General features: G+C 38.9%; 3 protein-coding genes across 3 annotated transcripts; all 3 read left to right on the top strand.

The window, feature by feature from the left end:
* Nucleotides 1–1,307: 1,307 nt before the first annotated feature.
* On the top strand, nucleotides 1,308–3,158 carry LOC140934540 (F-box and leucine-rich repeat protein 13-like). The gene has a single exon (XM_073384150.1). It carries the CDS (start codon nucleotides 1,390–1,392, stop codon nucleotides 2,824–2,826), a length of 1,437 nt encoding a protein of 478 aa, XP_073240251.1. The 5' UTR covers nucleotides 1,308–1,389; the 3' UTR covers nucleotides 2,827–3,158.
* A 1,672-nt stretch (nucleotides 3,159–4,830) lies between these two features.
* Nucleotides 4,831–6,946, top strand: LOC140938033 (uncharacterized). Its single transcript, XM_073387604.1, has 4 exons — nucleotides 4,831–4,931; nucleotides 5,630–5,694; nucleotides 6,117–6,507; nucleotides 6,574–6,946. The coding sequence occupies exons 1-4, from the start codon at nucleotides 4,831–4,833 to the stop codon at nucleotides 6,944–6,946; spliced, it is 930 nt and encodes a 309-aa protein (XP_073243705.1).
* A 1,748-nt stretch (nucleotides 6,947–8,694) lies between these two features.
* Nucleotides 8,695–17,211, top strand: LOC140938133 (uncharacterized). The gene is made up of 12 exons (XM_073387691.1): nucleotides 8,695–8,804; nucleotides 10,353–10,452; nucleotides 10,832–10,873; nucleotides 10,952–11,050; nucleotides 11,625–11,693; nucleotides 12,052–12,216; nucleotides 12,450–12,482; nucleotides 13,290–13,337; nucleotides 13,621–13,737; nucleotides 14,087–14,209; nucleotides 14,646–15,112; nucleotides 16,368–17,211. The coding sequence occupies exons 2-12, from the start codon at nucleotides 10,362–10,364 to the stop codon at nucleotides 16,701–16,703; spliced, it is 1,590 nt and encodes a 529-aa protein (XP_073243792.1). The 5' UTR covers nucleotides 8,695–8,804; nucleotides 10,353–10,361; the 3' UTR covers nucleotides 16,704–17,211.
* The last annotated feature ends 1,413 nt before the right edge of the window (nucleotides 17,212–18,624 follow it).

Here is an 18,624-nt window from a genome sequence, read left to right on the forward strand (position 1 = left end):
GTCCCCAGGGCGCTTTACCCTGCTTTCCTAAGCCAGGGAAAAGCGTCCTGGAGACGAGGTTGAAACAGATTTGCTCCCGAGGGAGCATCCAAGTAGCTCGCCAGGACAATGAGGGTCCCCCATAGGGTTCTTCAATCCCGCCATCTCGACCAAAATTTTCCCTTCATCCCGAACGTCCCGATCCCGGTCATATCTTTTAATTGCATTACGTCACAGTATGATTTCAAAGTCGTAATTATTTAAGCACGTTTTCCTTGTTTGCATAGCCTGATGACGAGAGGGGTTGGGGGACTTCGAGACAGTTATGCAAACCCTCGACTTCGTCTCGGGTTTGCATAACTGTTGAGAATTGACCACTCCAGAAAATACCATAACATACCATAATGATCTTTGTTTGTCACCCCAAAATTTTGCATAAGCATTGTCTTCAATTCCTTTTGGGAGTTAAAATAGCCCCAAGAGAAACTGAAAACAATGCTTATGCAAAATTTTGGGGTGACAAACAAAGAGCATTATGGTATGTTATGGTATTTTCTGGAGTGGCCAATTCTTCCAACCGCTCGAGTGTTTATATCAGGCTATACAAATACAGGAAAAAAGGTTTCTATTGCTTTTATAAATTGAGTTTCCCGAGAAAAAACGCAAAACTCTTTGTTATGGCACTGATTAATAGAGAAATTCTCACCAGTCGGGAAGTCTTGAAGTCGAAACGAAAGGCACAGTGTGAACACAATAACCGTCTAAATTTTGTACGGCAAAAGCAAAGGAGTGGCTGCAGGACTCGTGGTAACTCAACTGGTAAACGCCATTTTAGTATTTGAATGTTAAGGTAGCAGATTGTAAAGCACTGACAGAACTTTAAAATCAACCTGGTTTGTCAGTTCCGTGTGATCAGAGCAAAAATATTGAACGTTTCCTTATGAACAAAGTGTTGGCCTCCAAAAATTATATTCTCCCCAGGCCGAATTTTTTAAGGTGGCTTTGTTGACCGTTTGCTCAACAGGAATGAGCTCACACTCTAATTGCTAATTGCTGTCAAAATATGAGCCATTTCATATATTTCCATTCATCCACGACTCAATCAGTGGTAAGGAAACATAAGCAAGCCGACATGTACTGTACTAATCACTTGTTTTGTAATCACTGACCCCTCAACATGAACGAACGAAAGATTTAAGTGTTTTAAAAATTAAACTCATCGCGCGAGCACCTCGAATACGCACCTTAAAATCAGCGCGAGGCTGGAAACGTATTAATATAATAACTTCTATGACGTATAATTATTTCCTTTTTATTAGAAAGTGGCCTGTTAGAAAAATGGAGTGAACGCTTTTAAGCTAGTGCCGCTAATAGTATTAGCGGCTTCATAAGCTAGCAGTCCATCTGGGCATGGATTGTTTGCCGGAAATAGTGATTTTGAAAGTATTTTCTTTTTTGCCTGTTGCGGACTTGGGAAGAGTAGCCAAAGTCTGTAGTGACTGGCGACGCCTGGCATATGACCATTCATTATGGAAAGCTGTGAATGTGAAACGACAAGCCACAAAGCTCGACGAAGAGACTCTGCACATGCTCATAAGGACAAGATTTTCTCATTCCCTTTCAATTCTTCATTTAGGCGGATGTAAAGTTTCGCTGGAGTTACTGAGTGAATTAAACAGAAAATGCAAAAGTTTGAAATACTTGATATTCAGTCGCGGATCAAAGCTACGGCCACCAAGCCCGCCTCCAAAGTACACAGAAATCACATACGAGTTCCCTTCGCAGCTAGAACTGGTGGAACTGAGGCCTGTTAAAGGGGATTTCAGTTTCCTTGGTCGGATAGCAAGACACTTCTGCGAGGTAAAATACCTGGGTATTGGAAATAATTCTTCAAAAGGTGCGGTCCCCTCTATGTTCACCAAGATGCAAAGGCTAGTCATCCTTGACTGCACAAACTGCGACACAATCACAGATGATGTTATCGGTAAAGTGGCCGAATGCTGCCCTCTTTTAGAATCATTTTGTTTAAACGGATGCAAGTACGTTTACGGACGAACATTTTGCACGTTATTTCGATCGTGTTCGCGATTGCGCACTCTGCTTCTCCGTTATACTCCGGTGCGTGATGACTGTTTCGTGATTCCAGAGTGGAAGTACGTGCCAGTAGAGGAACTCGACATTTCGGCTTGCTCAAACATTACGCAGATAGGGCTTCTCAGTTTAGTCACCAATGTGAAAACGTTGAAGTATCTCAACTTGTCCTACTGCGGTGTTGGACGCGCAGTCACTGACGCTGTACTGCTGCAGATAGCAAGACAGGAGACAGGAACATTCCTAGAAATGCTGGACGTACGATGGAGTTTAACACTTACGCCCGAGGCACTATACATTCTATCGCGATCTTGCCCCAGGCTGAAATGCTTAGGAGTATATCAGTCTTCTAACATCAACCCATCCGCTATGGCAGAGGTTTTAAGGATGCTACCGAAGTTGCAGATTCTGGAATATGGAGCTTTCGGCAAGGCCAGCCTTTCCGAGAGCATGTTTATTCCAAATATGATTCGTCATTGTCAATTTATCGAAGCAATCTCGCTGATAAACTTCGCTTCAATGGACTCTGTCGCAGATGCAGTGCTAATAAATGCCTTGGTGGAGAACAGCAAGTTTCTAAAACGTATAAATCTATGCGAGCCCGATCCAACGTTGCTAGATTTAGTGCAAGAATTGCCTCCGACCACCAAGGCAAAGGTGACTCAAAGATGGCAGTGCGTGCTACCACCGCCCGACCATACTTTGGATGCGATTATTGCTAGGCTAAAATACAACCCTCCTCACCCCCCACATTAAGTTTTTGTTCCCAAGTGCGCGTCCATTTTAGAAATTCAAAGAGACTTGAGGCTAGTCACATGATAACCACATAATTTTCACGTGTTTATGTAAAATCTTCAAAGATATTGGATACTTTTGGGGCAATTTTTTTGATTTTTTAAGCTTTCAAACTGAAATGCAGGCCCGCGCTAACAATGACTATCCGACCATGTTCCTGGTTGGAGTAAATCATCGTTAGTTAGGAGTATATTATGAATTTATTGGCAGTTTTGAATATCATTTTCGCTGGATTATTGATTACTGAAGGACCAAGATGAACCCTTAACTTCTTATTGACAATTTAGGAGTCTTGTCAGTGGAAAAATGTGAGTCAATAAAAGAGCCGGTAATTTGCTTTCGTGTACTGTCTTGTCAATACTAGCGGAAGGTATTTGTTTTTAGTATCTACCAAATCAGTGGATAGCATATTTCGCGCTTTCTGATTTTTTTAGAAATATCCTTGGATATTCACTGTTTTGGGACGGGATTCAAAATGGCTTCTCGTTTCGTAAATGGAGCAGCTGCACCAACAAATACGGCCAAGAAAGAGACACAATTTGGCTTGTCGGTGTTTACTGGTCGGTAGAAAAAAATTTTCTTACTGAATTTGCAACATAATCATAAAAGATGATCCCCGAAACACTGTGCACTGAAACGTAAACAAACTCTAAGTGACGTCCTTTATTGACAAAAAGTTCCTTTTTGATTTTTATCCAACTGATTTGGTAAATACTAAAACAACTATCCCCCTCAGGGTCTGTTTATAGCGCTAGATATATACCTCGACGCTTCGCGTTTCTGTATACCACCACTATTTACCTCCCCTTCGGGGGATAGTTGTATAGTATTCTCCACTTTAGAAACGACTCGAAAACTGGGTCAAGTTAACGTTGGCAAAGACGTCTGGGACTGTTATTAAAGACAGGGGAAAAATTGGCCAATAGCTGACCGGCGCTTCCCCAGAAAGTCTTTGCGAAGCTAACCCTGCCGAGTTCCCCTCTCGTTTCTTAAATGGGGAATTGGCCTGGTTACTTCATTGGAGCGCGAATAAAAGAGGGCAGATGGTAAAAGAATGGGTGTTCACGCTCTGGTTATTTACTGCATGAAGAGCCTCTGTGTTTGTGCTGCAAAGTGCATTAAAAATGAATTTTTATAACTTAACACGAGAAAGAGTGATTTATCGAAGCCGAAGAAACCATAGTGCAGCCGTGGTAACAAACTTTAGATCGAGTAAAACATTCTTTCGAATGTTTGATATGGCGTCCAAAATAAAATAAACAAAAGGCCATTTTATAGTTTTAGGCTTAGTGTCCTAGCCTTCGAGCGAACGTGAGGCTGACGTTGATCTTGTTTTAATACAAACCTCCTTCCTTTTCTAATGTAAATTTTGCTTAAAAATACTAGATAGCATAAGAACCACTTTCAATTGCACCTAAATATAAAGGCCTTTGGCAACTTTTTCACACATTTTTCAATTTTTAAGGGCCAAGTGCTCGTGAGGCCGAGTGTTGGAAACGGCCTTACAGCTGCGGGGCTTAATTGAATTCACTCATCTTCGATCCTATATTAGCTTCTTTCCACGGTCATTTCTATCGAGTCAACAGAGTCAACACACGATCGAAAATGTGAATCGAATCTAAATTAGAAAGTAACCCATTTCGAACTTTGATTAGATTTGAAAAAAACTGTTTACATGCGTGTAAGAGCCAGAAAAATAAATGATATACCGCACCTCATGTTTTGTGGTGATACATTAGTTTCTAAATTATTCATGATGCACTGAAAACAATAAGCATATCATAATAGATTGCAAAACACTTTCTAAACAATACTAAAAGGTTTATTTAATCTTTTCATAAAGGTCTGCAACTGGAACAATTTCAAACTACTGATTTATTTTTCAATCTTTTTTCGTCGTCAATTTTCACTAATGATCTTTCTACAAGGCTGTTCTGGCAATATTCCATTGTCCCAAAGTTTACTATGGCGAATTGTGCTAGGATTACTGCTTGTTGTCGGTGCTGTAGACATTGTGTGTTTTGCTGGAGAGGTTGTTTCTACAAAGATGAATTTCTCTTGGAAAGGTAAGTTCGTTGAGTTCTTATTCAAATCATTACGGCTCTTTTGCGAATGTCGAACGTTGAATAAGCTTCATGTCTTATGAAGTTTGTGAGGACTTTATTTTTCAGCTCATTGCCGATCTGCGTCGTAAAATAGGTAATTGTTGCATTGATTACATAAAATCATCATAATGAGTGATAGCGTCAAATTAACTTACATTTTTAATCGAGAAAATAAAATTTATATATATAATTTAATCGTCCAATTTTAATATTTCAACCACAATCGGGATCAGTTTTTGTGAAGTTTAGTTTGAAATGTTTGGCAAACGAACAAATTTAAAGCTTTACTTACTGTTCACAGCTAAAACCAAAGTTGTTTAGTTCTGTCTTAACAAATAATTTGCTCGATCTAATCATGAATTTTGAATTAAAAAAGAAAGAAAAGAAAACAAATTAAAAACGCACTCAAAGAACTCCTCACGTTTTCTGGAAAAATGACTTAGTGTTCTATGATCAGCTGCTTCCGATTGTTATTTCACCTAATATTACATTTTGTAGCCATACCAAAGCTTGCCGAAATATCTTGGAGGATTTTGTTTGCAGATGAAATTGTTCTATTCCTATCTGTGCAATAAACGATAATAATGGTAATTATTATTATAATTATTGTAAATAATAACATCGCAATAATGAATGTTAAAAAACCTTTTTATTTCCAGTTTCTATGAAGAAATCAGCCCACAAGAATGGAATCTACTTGAAAATGAAGCCAGAAAAATAAAAGGTGAATTATTTTTTAGCAAGTTAAAATGTAACGAGTTACTACTCTTACAATTGCAAAACAAAGTAACAAGAATTTCCAGGAACGTACGTTAACCAAAGCTAAACATGAAGTCATGGCGGAGGAACGGAGCGAGGAGGGCGCGGTGAAAAACTTAGGTTTAGGGTCAGGGCTAGAGATCGAAGCTAAACCTCGAGATTGCTTCCTCAAACTACCTTTGTAACTGCGTACGTTCAAGTCAGCCTGAATACTCGATAGAAAACTAACACTGCTTTTATCTATGATATCATCTTGTTGGATGCAGCCCCAAAACGGCATTGTTTATCGCTCTAAAGAGGCAGTCCCCTTGCATATATTTGCGCCACTTTTATGCTGTATAAATTTTAATAACTTAAAAATGCGTAATCATTAATCTTCTTTTCTAGATAACTCTACAGAGAAAATTGTTCTGGTGAAGACAAATGGTTTGCCGCCCTCAAAAGAGACAGCAGTAAGCCAAATTGAAACATCAAAACCTTGGCGTTCATTAGTGGATTATTCCGCCAAAGATTTCCTTGACTTGGAGACTAATCAAGAAAAGAAAAGCTTAAATACAAAAAAATTTCGGTCATATTCTCAACCGGATTTTTTAGCTGAGATGTGGAGTACTTCAGGAGGGTCGACATCAAGGATGAAATCACTGAAAAAGATATTTCACAGGAAAAAATATGCACGATTTAGGAACGAAAAAGATTTGACTTTAGATAGGCTACACCAAGATGGTTTAGAGTGTGACACAGATAGCAGGGATACTGAGCTCGCTGGACAACGACAGCGGCAGACCATTCTTGGAAGAGTGAAGTCTGGGCAACAGGAAGTAGTGGACGAGGAGCATAAATCTAGACTTAAACTGCAAACCAAAATTCTTACTAAAAGAAGTCAGCGCTCCAGCCATGAAAGAGAGCGACAAGACTTTCCTGGATGTCTGGGATCATCATCCACGTCCAACGACTATGGTCAAATCGAGGCTACCATCTCATTTGCAGCTCATGTCAGAAGGCAAGGTCCCGGATTTTCAGCCAGTTGTACTCAGACCCTACGCACATGTGATTTGAATACGCTCGGCGATTTGTTTGAAAGCGAGGTTCACAGTAACGTGACATTCAATCCTCTCTTTGAAGATGACGACAGTGATGAAGACAAACGAGTACCCTTGAGGAGACACCGATTGTATACGATCGATGAAGAATCCGAAGTTTACGACTCAGGCTCCTGACTCCATGAAATCCAATTTGCTCTACTTGAAAAAAAAACACCTGAAAAAAAAGCAGCTAACATTACAAAAAGTGCAAAGCGTTTATGCGCGTGAATAATTTTGTAACAGTTTTACAAGGAAAAACAAAAAACGAAAAAGGAGATGAAAGGTTTGTTTGACGGTAGGCAAGTAAACATTGACTCAGAGCCCACTCGGACTCGAGAAATAATTGTTAATTATCATTACAGTATATAAGTAACTATATCAGAAAAATCATCCGGACGCGACGAGGTCAGTGCACATAAAGTAAGTATTCCCTGTCTAAGGACACTATATGACAAAGAATATGGGGTATTCTTGAATAAAATACCACTGTAACACTTCTAAAAATTGTCTCAAAATACACCAAAAGTACCGACTCAAAAAAGATGCACAGACAGCCTCAATTTAGAATCTTGTGTGGTACTGTAACATTGCCAGTATAAGCTGCCATAAAGGTGTTTGCAGGAAAATTAGCCACCATGCAAAGCAAATCGTCAACCGCAAACACTAAAAACACCAACTGCGAAAAACTGCCAACAATAAATATTCTGTTTTATTGCTGTCTCTCTTGTCACAATTGGTTTTCTGAGTAAAGATTACGCCCAGCTAACAGAGTCGCTTTGACCATACCTAGGAAGATTAAAGGAAAGTCTGTTCGCTGGTTGTGGAGATAAGGGCTAAGCAAACGGAGACAAAAAGGTGTTTTGCTTTAACTTAATTGCTCCATACAATACCTAACTGCCAGTTGACCATTCTTAATAATATCTGGAAATATAATTATGCCAGGGTATAAAACTTGAAGGCTGTGCAGTACAATGAAAAGAACTGTTTACGACTGATAAGCACAGAAAAAGGGAAATAATCAGTCGATAATGCTCTTTGTTTTAACACCTCGCTATTTGAGGTTAGGCCATTTCACGATGACGACATTTGACTTCAACTACAAGAATTCATTTCTATTGTGCTTTTTAATCTAAAGTTGTCCATCCCGCAGAGGTTAAAACAATAGCCCTAATTTGCACAAGAAAACAACAAACTGAAGGATTCTGATAGTTATAGTAAAAGTGATGTCATCACTCAATTGTCCTTTTATAGTTTAAACCCATGATAAATACTTTAAGAAAAGCTACAATTTTGTCTTTAACTCAGCTGGTACATTGCAGATAAAAACGTTCTTACTTTAGTTACCCTGTTAGTTTTGGAAAAGAAATATCCACCCACTAGTCAAGTACTGGGTAAATAGCAATAATTCTGACTTGTTTACATAATTGGTTTTAAACATCAACGAATTAATAAAAATATACTCGAAGATTGACGCATCACCGGAGATAACTTATGACACCGCACTGGCCACTGAAGTGGTGTTGCACGGAAGATCATTCACAGTGGTCTCTTGTAAAAGCGGAAAACAGGGAGTCCAAAATATTCTGAAATTTGGAAAAAAAGTGAATTAATAATAGTACTTTTTCGCAATATCAACTGCTTCTCAATTTTTGAGAATCCCTGAAAGCCAAACAATAACTCCTTATAGTCACCCTTGGCGTTAATGCTTTTTGTGATGATTGTTATAGTTTTCTTGCGGTTTGTAAAAACTATTTCAAAGACATCTGGAACACAAAAACTGACACCAGCAATAGCGTGATTAAGAAAGCCAAACAAACGTGTTATAGTTGGTGTTTTTGGTTTTGAAATAAAAGTACCCGTTGTCGAGAGGTCACGTGTCAAGAGAGACAACATCGTTCACTGCGCTGTTTAGTATTTTAGTGCTATGACATAAATTCCATCACCAAAACTTCATCTAACCTCCACAACAAAAAAGAAACAATAATCTTGAGAGGTAAGAGTTTTCATGTTGGTATCTAAATAACCTCTGAGCATAACTTAAAATGAGCGTAACTTTTTATAAAATTAGAGTAGCCAGATGATCGTGAAGTTATAAATTGCCTTATGATGATGTTGTGATATTTGTTCAGGGTCAACACCTTTGAAGCTAGATAGTTTTATAGCCAGTTATTTGATCAAGAAAATGTAAAGGAATGAATTTTATGCTTTCTATGAGTATGAAGTAGTCGAAACTGAGTTCGAATGAATGATAGCCAGCAAAGAGATTGATTGATTTCATTGACAGCTTTTTTTCTATCAGAAAATGTTAACTGGTAGATAAAAGATAGCTGTCAAAAGGGAATAAACAACTGTCTTTTCCATTCACATCAAAACAATGTCTTTATAAAAAGGGGATCACCATATAACATCCTCCCTTATTATAACGCTGATAAAACTGTTTGATCAATTGTCCGGATAGCAATTAATCTATTAAATAAATTTGGCGTCGTATGAATTAAATTAGGGAAAATTACGTCACTGACGGATCAATTGAGTTTCGCAAAAACCGCAGGTAGGGTCATACCACAAGTTTTAAGTCTCTCGTGTGAGAAGCCAGAACTTCAAAATCATTGTGACAATCATATCACTGAAAATCTTTACAATAATTCTATTACATGGATTTATCTAACTTTTTTATAGTTCTAATACAGCGGAACCTTACAACCTCCTTTATGAATAAGACTATACTAGGATGTTCTTTGCCCCACTGTAAGTTTTATTAGTAAAATCCAACTAGTGGTCTATTATCAATGCTGCGTTCTGATTGGTTAAGCTACTACAAGGCTATATGTTATGGCCTACTAGTAGCGAAAAGCGCGCGCTTTTTGGCGGCAAAAAAGGATTACAGTCTAGCTTTAAACAGCGAAAATTTTTTTATTCTCGATATTTTTGACCAACTAGTTGGATTTTACTAAAACAATTATTCCTCTCGCCCTCATGGCCTCTGAGTCAATAGCCCATTGGGCCTTCGGCCTCATGGGCTATTGACTCAGAGCCCATTCGGGCTCGAGGAATAATTGTTAAAAAGCAACTGTATGGTAAAGTGTCCTAACGAAATGACTGCCATTAATTTCCAGTTTATTTGTTGGCACGCCGGGGTTGCACGTTTCTGTTTTAGGCGAATGCGATATAGTGTGTAACGTACCTCTTACTAAATTTTAAAAAGTCTGTGAGTATTCTCTTTCAAGCTTGCATAGTGTACTTACAGATATAAAACGTTTATCCTTATCAGTCTTCTCATTCTATTTCCTACCCCCCCCCCCCCCTTCCCCCAACCCCACCCGTCAGGAATTCATTTGCATTCACTGGTGGTCTTTTCATAAACAGACTCCTTCCCAGGGGCGCTCTAACAAACGTGAAGAGAACTCATTGCACCAAGGGACCTTTGCCTTTCCCAACATCCCTACCTAGCAATGAGGAGAGACTCACTGCACGGGTGAGAGGCCGTCCATGAGTTCTTTGAAAATCTAACTACTTTGCTATTTCATTATTCCATCAAAAGGAAGTCAGTATGGACCGAGGACAGCTTCTATTGGCTGTTTTGCTGTCAATCACTTTCTGCGCATACGCTCAACAACAACAACAACAACAACAACACACAGGTACGATTGCGTCGGCTTAGTAAGAAAAAAAAAATCCACTGTGTTGATTGCTCCTTTATGTAAGTCCTTCAGCAGACGTTCTTAGGGGTTCGTCACGCGTTCCTGCCCTACTAACTGTCCCACTTAGTGGGGCAGGAACCCCTAAGAACGTCTGCGTGGGAGGCTATCTTCTTAGGCGACTGAAGAGATAAGTTATCTTTCTATCATATTGTGCATTATGCAATTATGTGAGAGCATGAGAGAATTGGCGTCTTTGATTTCATGTTGTTCCACTGGCATACGAGATTACCTATAGAAGCCATCGGGGAGTTTACAAATTCAATCGAGAAATTGAAATAGTACATCTATTTACTACTACTTTATCTGTTACAAACTTCAGTGTTTGCCATGGTTGTTGGAAAGAAAGATCAAAAGTTACCAGGTAAGTACCATTTAAAATTTCTTGTGTCAGGAGTTCTGCTTCACAAGGAGCTGATTCGATTTATATTCTTCGTACAAGAAATCAAAGTTAACGGCGTGAAAATGGACTTACATACGCCACAAGGGAATCAAATGAGTCAGCAAGCAACAGGGGCTCTAGTACAAGGGCCTCCGTCAGGTAAGCAGAGAGGAGAACCTTATGATATAGGACGCTACTACTAAGGAACGTTAACGTTGTGGAAGGTACTGAACGCTCTTATCTCAGGTAAAACGAAAACAGAGTTGTATTTAAGCAAGGTTTTATGGCCCTTTAACACAGTGCAAAAACGGTGGACGAAAGAAGCAGGAACTTGAAATACGACAAATTTGAATCTTTCTCTCTCACTTCTCTGCATTGTTCCTGCTCCGTTACCTTTGCTTCTTAAGCATTAAGTCAGAAAGCCCGAGACCAAGCTAATAGGTCGAAATTTTTCAAGGAATGTATGGACTCATAAACACCTTTAACACCAAGAAATTTTGAAATTTTGTAACGAGAAGGACTACATATTGCATGGGATTCTAAGTATAACATATTTTTCATATGTTAATATGTGGAAGCAAATTTTTAATTGAGCATGATACTAACTTCTTATGCTTAAAAACAGCAACGACCAGTCGAGTTTCGCCGGTAACGCTAGTAAAATAAATGAAAAACATTGAGATATAAAATTTTAATTTAACTTGAATTGTCCACTTACACACATATTATACAGACCCTGAAACCTACATTGTTAAACACAAAGGTGCTGATGCAAAGGAATCTAAACCTCCAGCAATGGCAGGTATGAACTTAACAAATGTACCATGATATTTATAACCCAGAGCTTAGACCACGAGTACATAACCTCTTAATTTTCCTCAGTGGTGGTATATTTTTGGGCCGTCTAGTTACCAACACAAGAGAGGGTGCAGCACGCAGCTTGCGAGCAAGCTCTCCATTTCCGGCCACGCTAGCTAGCGAAACGAGCTGCGCTCCTCTGACTTGCCGTCCATGCGTGACTTCTCGCGATATCGCACAAATGGGAAGCGTGTTCGAAAGTTATCTTCCGCGAGCAGAGAGGAGAAGGACTGGATAAGAAGATAAAAGAAAGAGCCATACGTTTTTGGCTTGACCTGTACTTCCTTATTCTTATCATGAAGATTTAGCAAAGAAAATGCAAAGTCAAATGAAAACCCGAAAGACCGAGGAATGGAATGAACGTTACTTCCTGTGCTCAATTCGTCGTTCTGCCAATGGTCACGAAGTCACTGTCGTTATGTGTCTGCCTTGTTCTCCTTACACACCTAGCGTCGCGTATCCTTGTGGTAGGAGAATTCCTGCAAGGTCGCGATAATGCTGGTCTTCTATCACTAGGGTGCTTTAAGCGTAGTCAACAAAGCCATCAGAAATATGCAATTCGTTTTCATATTTTTTAACATTAGACAGTTCTAAGAAGCGAAGAAACCAGCCTTGGACACTTACAACCCTTGTTATGGTTTTCTGTTTCGCTAAATTGCAATTGTATTTAGTGCTGAATCTACTTTTCTTCACTCTGCAGAAGCTATAGTGATGCCCTCAAAGCCCAAAACGCGTAAGTAATATAAATTGAAAACCTATCGTGCCCTTTCATAACAAGGTGTGTAATAACCTTTTGACAGACAACCCATGGCAAAGTTTCGTTACTTCTACTCTACACGCTGAGGTTCAGTTTTGGACGGCAAAAAAAAAAAAAATGATAAAATGCGCTTTATCTGAGTCTCAATGTATTTAGCACGAAAGTGCGAAAGTGCTAATTGGGGACACTATATTAACGTTTCCTCATCCGAGCCACGCGAAGGTCTAGCCACTTGCAGTGCAAAGGGAATACGTTCATTTCTCAGTTATTTTAAGACCCTGAGTATTGGTCCGGTCCCGGGAATCGAACCCGCGACCTCCCGCTCTGCAGTTAAGCGCTCTGCCGACTGAGCTAATCCTGCCGCGGCAAGCATTTTGTCCAGTACATAATTATTTATGTGATATTGACCAAGCGTGAGATCAAGGTGGCTTGATATTGAGCTCCTTCCTTTTTGCGTTTTTATGGACCGTCAAGATAATCACGAGGACCTCTAGCTTCTTCAGTGCCTCAACGTCCCAAGAGCATTCATGCCTTTGCAGCACAAACTGTTTACCGTTTGTTTACAGCATAAGCAAAAATAAAAATTATCCAAATTTGACCATCTAGGCTAACTTTCACTATCCACTCATCCCAGAGGACTTTCTAGTTAGGGTCAAATTAAACAGCAATATGTATTTTTATCTTCGCTGATAATAACCGCAACACCCACATGGCTAATGGAAATTTCAAGAACACGAAAAAATGGAAGCTATATATTTAAAATTATTATTTTTTATTCTTTAGGTCAGGATAAAATGATGGATAAACTTAACCTGACGAAGGAAGAAAAAGGTAAGAGATTCTGAAGGTTATAGTGTGTTTCATGTTTTGGGTTTGCTTTAAAAGGTTTTCTGATGCGTCATGTAAAGGTTAATTAGCTCTTGCAGAGAAAACCGTCACCTACAAAACGGCTATATCTATTTAGGAAGAGCCCTCCTTCTTGTATAAGTCAAGACCTAATTTACTAAGTATCACCCTGTTGTACCCACTACCCCAACATTGACACAACCAGCCTTTTAATGGGACAAAATCATTAAGGCGACCAACTTTCATAATTATCAAACTACTATTGCAGAGAAATTGTTTCCATGCGAAAACTACCAACCCTATTGTGACAATTATGCTGTAAACGGACAGTGCCGAGATGTGTGGACGCAAAAGAACTGCAGAAAGAGCTGTAAACTATGTGATGGTAAGCAAATCAAACCCCTTACCATTGAGTCCGTCGATATTCAGTAGTTGAAAATTGAGTATACATTTAAATTATTGCACAGTGATTTGTGATTGGCTAAACTCCGCGCTGTTTAAGTCAAACATACATGTGCTTTCAAGTACTTATAGGCGGGGAATTTGAATTTTGACAGACTTCAAGGGAAGGAAAGAAGTCGTGTAAGGATTTTGAGGTCAGCAGAAAATTTCTCCCGCACAGAAAGTCACTCGCTAGCCGACTGTGTTAAGCCTTGATCCTCCCGCCTATTCATTAATCGGTGGATGTCACATAGATTTGAATCAATTGCTGAATGTGTTATTAAACATTTTAGTTCCTTATGGAGTCTTTATTGGATGCCAGGATCTCGATGTCTGTAAAAGATTCGCCACTTCGGCTTGCATGCTTAGCTGGGTTAGAGACACGTGCAAGAGCAAATGTGGTCAGTGTGATTATGGTAAGGAAAGTGTGGCGCGTCCTGGGTTCGAGGGCACCTGAAAACACGTAATTACTCTTTTTAAAGGGGCTATGCCAAGATGATTTTGTGATTTTAAGGCCAATTCTGTGCTGAAGTCATTACTTAGAACCTTTTACCCAGACACAAAATGCGTGACATAGTCTTGAATTACAAAACTCGCGATGCGAAAAAAGTTTTTGCATTGAAAAAAGATAGCAAATTGCGAGACATAGACTGTCTAATTGTAAGAGAAATTATTTTCAGAATGAAAGACGTTTGAGAAGAAGCTGAACCTGCAAATTAAGGAACATCATAGTATATTCGCAGCAGTTTTTTAACACATGACCCAAATACGACCTCACCTTATAAAATCGGTTAGGTTCTTTTACTAATAGTAACTGAAAACCGTTATTCCCCTCTGCTTCTTGTATCTTAGAACGTCAAGCTAACAGCAATATAGTCATGGGCAAAAAGAGGCATTTCTTTGGCAAGAAAGATAATCATTCGGACAAACCTTTTGTTCAAAAGGACAAGGAAAAACACACTGATAAAAAGAACCACAAGACTACTTCACACGACGGTAAACCTAAACAAATTCATAAAGCTCTAAAGACAATCAGCAAAAAGGAAAAAGACAAAGTAATCAAAGCGATGAAAATACAGAAAATCAAGGCCGACGTTCCTGAGAAGACAACTAAAGGTGACGTGAAGGCTCAGGACAAACCGGAAATTACCGGTTTGAAACCGGAAGCTACTGTTGATGAAAAACCAGTTCCAAAAGACGAAGAAGACGACAGTGAGGAGTCTGGTGAGGAGTCAAAAGTTGTGGTGAACAAGAGCGATGAAAGCGATGCTGATGATGATGATGACGATACGGCTGATGATAATAACGACAGTGACGAGGTAGCTTGGACAGAGTTACTCAGTCAATAAATCATTTATCTGATCATACTACTACATGAGAAATTTCTGCAATTTGATTGGCTTAAAGCAGTGGTATTTCAGCTTAATTTGAAATACTTACATGTGATTATTACAAAGCTTGTGCTGGTAGTAGTATAAACAAATAATAGCGTGATTTGTACGTGATATTTGGTATAAATACCACTCGTGATATTTCAAAATTGTTTCAAATTTCACATAACAATTTCGAAATATCACTCGTGGTATTTATACCGAATATCACCACAAACCATACCATTACCTACACAAATCTGCACAATTTCTCTCTTTATATAGTTAGCATCTACGACTCCCCAATTTCTCTAATTAAAGTCAATAACATAAATTTGAGGAAAACCATTGACTACAATACTAGCAATAAACGTTGGGGATTTTCTTAACCGCATATACAACCAGTTTTGGTTGAAATTGTCAAACGAAATATTTTAAGCGTTTTAGTCCTCAACGTGTAAAAAATGCCTTTAGCTATTCCGTCATTGAGTACAAAATACTAAGCCAACGTTTTATATATCTGTCAGTAAAAAATACGAAGCCAAAGTTTTATTTTCTTTACGGACGTTTAATTGTTAATAGTGTAATCATTTATTGACGACAAGGGTTTTACTACAAGCCTTTTTTTTACACCTATGTAAATTTGATGTAATTACCTTCTCATCATCAAAGTTTGCTGTCCTTACGAGTTCTTTGTCATCCTTTTTTGTTAAAAGAAAAAAGTACCTTTATCAATATTACTATCGTTATCATTATTATTATTATGTTATTATTATTATTATTATTGTTAGTAATGGTAACAGGACTGAGTGGAGTCCAATTCGGTCTATAATCATACGAGTGATTAACAAAATCGGACGACCGCGTAGCGGGAGTCCGATTTGTTTAATCACGAGTATGATTACAGACCGAATTGGACGACACGAAGTTCTGTTACCAATTAATCATAACTTTAACAAAATTTGTGATATATAGGGCTCTTTTTAAATCAAAACACAAGAAATTCCAAGATTTTTTCGCTAGCAATAAAAAAAAGAGCCATTTAAGCGCGCGCGTGATGGCGCGTACTGTCCAATTACTTAGGCATGACGCGTACTGTCCTATTAAACTGTCCTATTAAGGCTGAAATCAGGGCAGTTGAGAACCAATCAGATTTGAGAATTTTGTTATAGTTATGATTATTATTATTATTATTTTGCCACAGAACCAAGATAAGGATAAAGAAGATTCAGGAAGTGCACAAGACGAAAAGGAGGATGAGGAAGACTCCACAGATAAAGCTTCTGGGCATGCGCACCTTAGCACCCTCGACCACAACTTGGGAGCACCAATCAAAATGGATGCCCACCCTAGAGGTGAGCCCGTGGTCGTTAAGCTTGTTCATCAGCCAATCAGATTTAACGACGTTCCTGGAAAGAAAGTAAAAGTTGTGACGCAGAAGAAGGATGTAAAGGACGCCAATCCAAAAGTCACCAAGAAGAAGAGGAAGCTTTTTAAGAAAAAGTCAAGTGACAAGATTGTGAAGGGAGACAAACATTGACATTAAGATTTATAAAAGAGTTGCGGCAGTTGAGCAATTATGAAATTCCTATTCCTAGATAAACTTTAAGAATAGGATGGCGGTTTGACGCGTCACGAATCTCGGGATTGCATATGTTGGTAGCAGGAGTGAATATATGTTGGTTCTAATATCTTGAATGAAATGTTTTGTCATACGTTTTGTTTTACTCAATACATCAGGAAACATTTTTTGCTATGAAACTATTACCGGATGTACTAACGCAGGCAGATGCCTAAGTTAGCTTTAGGTTTCAACTCGAACACGAAAGTAGAAACATTTTTAAGGTTTCTGGTTACTATAAAATTTCAATAGTCTCTTACGCTGGTTAGGCGAGATAATAGGTACAGTTTTAACGTGCAACACTAACTGTTTAAGCTACGTATTTGTCTTGAAAATTGTCCTGAAATTCTGTTTTATTGTGTGTTAAGCACTCTGTCTAATTGTGATTGGAAATAAAGTAACGTTTTGCTAATTAACACCAAAAAAAGCTCTGTGTGATTTAATTGTAACAGTATTGGCGCGCGCGAGCCAAGGAGGCCCAGACGACCGGAACCTAACCCTGTTTCTATAGCATGAATCATCAAGGAGTGTCGCTAGTCCACCCTGGACAGGATGCTAGTCCATTGCAGGGTTAACCCTAGAAGTATATCACCAGGACTTATTGTGCCCCCCGGTGCAATACAGCCCTTAGTGACACTACTACTTCCCACTGGATGGGATGCTATTCCATTGCAAGGTTAACCCCAGAATTATGGCACCCGTACCCATTGATACACCTGGGTAAAAAAGGTGATGGTGATGGGGAAAACAAGACAAAGACTAGCAAAGAGAACATTTTAAAAAACCTTCGCTAAAAGGTGACCATACATTGCAAAACATATCCAAACCAACAATCACAACATTTCATAAGTAGGTTGAGCATGATGATACGTTCGACGCAGAATGCACTCTTAAAGGAACAGTATCCCGGTACTGCGCATGCACCAAACTTTGATCTTTGGACAGGATGTCGCGAAATCAAAAGATGCGAGGAGAGTAAGAGAATCTTGAAAAATCCGTTTGCATCGCGCTTGGCCGGGTTCAATACGACACTAAAACTTCTCAGGATTATAGATCAATGATAAATTGTTCCTGTTAAGTTTCGATTTGGGCAAAATCTGGATTTTTTAGCGTTACTTTTATTGCCGTTGGCCGGAGGACCAAAAGATTGGAAGCACTTTGATGCCGATTGAAGGCTTATTTCTTCTGCTAGCTTCCATACAAGTTCAGATAATTGTGAAAGGAATACGCAGAAATTAAACAGCAACAATAAAGACTGTAAGAAAGAATCTGTTGAGACATTGATGTGACTGAGGAGATCTTGTGGAGGGGAGCTTCGTGAAGCAGAATGTTTTGCAACGACGCGTTAGTAAACTTTTAAATGAATCTCCCTACGGCCGACAAAATCGAACAAACAGGCGCTACATGTTTTCAAATAGTGACATGAGATCATAATATCATTTTTGACTAACCTTTGTGATGATTCATAGCGTTGAGATTACATTTTTATTTATGTCTTTCAAACGTCGGGACACTGTCCCTTTAACAAAGATTAGAATGAGATTGCAGGGGTCAACCGTCCTTGATTTATTGAAGGGATCTTGGGGCACGTATCTAGCATCCCATAGATTTTGCAGGGACGAATGAGATCATCTTCAACTTCGCAAAGGAGAGAAAGCCTGGGGTCGAGATAAGTAGAACACACGCAGTTGTCTTTGATTGTCATTGGCTGGCACCATTTTGACACCCGGCAAAACAAACTTTGACTGTAAAATTAAAGAACTCCTGGCCATTCAATAACAAACACCATCTTTAAATGATAGCATCATCAGTGAAAAGCTCATGCTTGATTGGCAGTCCA

Source organism: Porites lutea, chromosome 1 (assembly GCF_958299795.1).
Source record: "Porites lutea chromosome 1, jaPorLute2.1, whole genome shotgun sequence".
NCBI lineage: Eukaryota > Metazoa > Cnidaria > Anthozoa > Scleractinia > Poritidae > Porites > Porites lutea.

Excerpts from the sequence above, each read along its gene's own strand:
- LOC140938133 (XM_073387691.1), top strand. The coding sequence starts at position 10,362 with ATGGACCGAGGACAGCTTCTATTGGCTGTTTTGCTGTCAATCACTTTC. Across the intron at positions 10,874-10,951 it reads GAAAGATCAAAAGTTACCAG|AAATCAAAGTTAACGGCGTG; the intron begins GTAAGTACCATT and ends TCTTCGTACAAG. Across the intron at positions 11,694-12,051 it reads TAAACCTCCAGCAATGGCAG|ATTTAGCAAAGAAAATGCAA; the intron begins GTATGAACTTAA and ends CTTATCATGAAG.
- LOC140934540 (XM_073384150.1), top strand. The coding sequence starts at position 1,390 with ATGGATTGTTTGCCGGAAATAGTGATTTTGAAAGTATTTTCTTTTTTG.
- LOC140938033 (XM_073387604.1), top strand. The coding sequence starts at position 4,831 with ATGGCGAATTGTGCTAGGATTACTGCTTGTTGTCGGTGCTGTAGACAT. Across the intron at positions 4,932-5,629 it reads GATGAATTTCTCTTGGAAAG|TTTCTATGAAGAAATCAGCC; the intron begins GTAAGTTCGTTG and ends TTTTATTTCCAG. Across the intron at positions 5,695-6,116 it reads TGAAGCCAGAAAAATAAAAG|ATAACTCTACAGAGAAAATT; the intron begins GTGAATTATTTT and ends CTTCTTTTCTAG.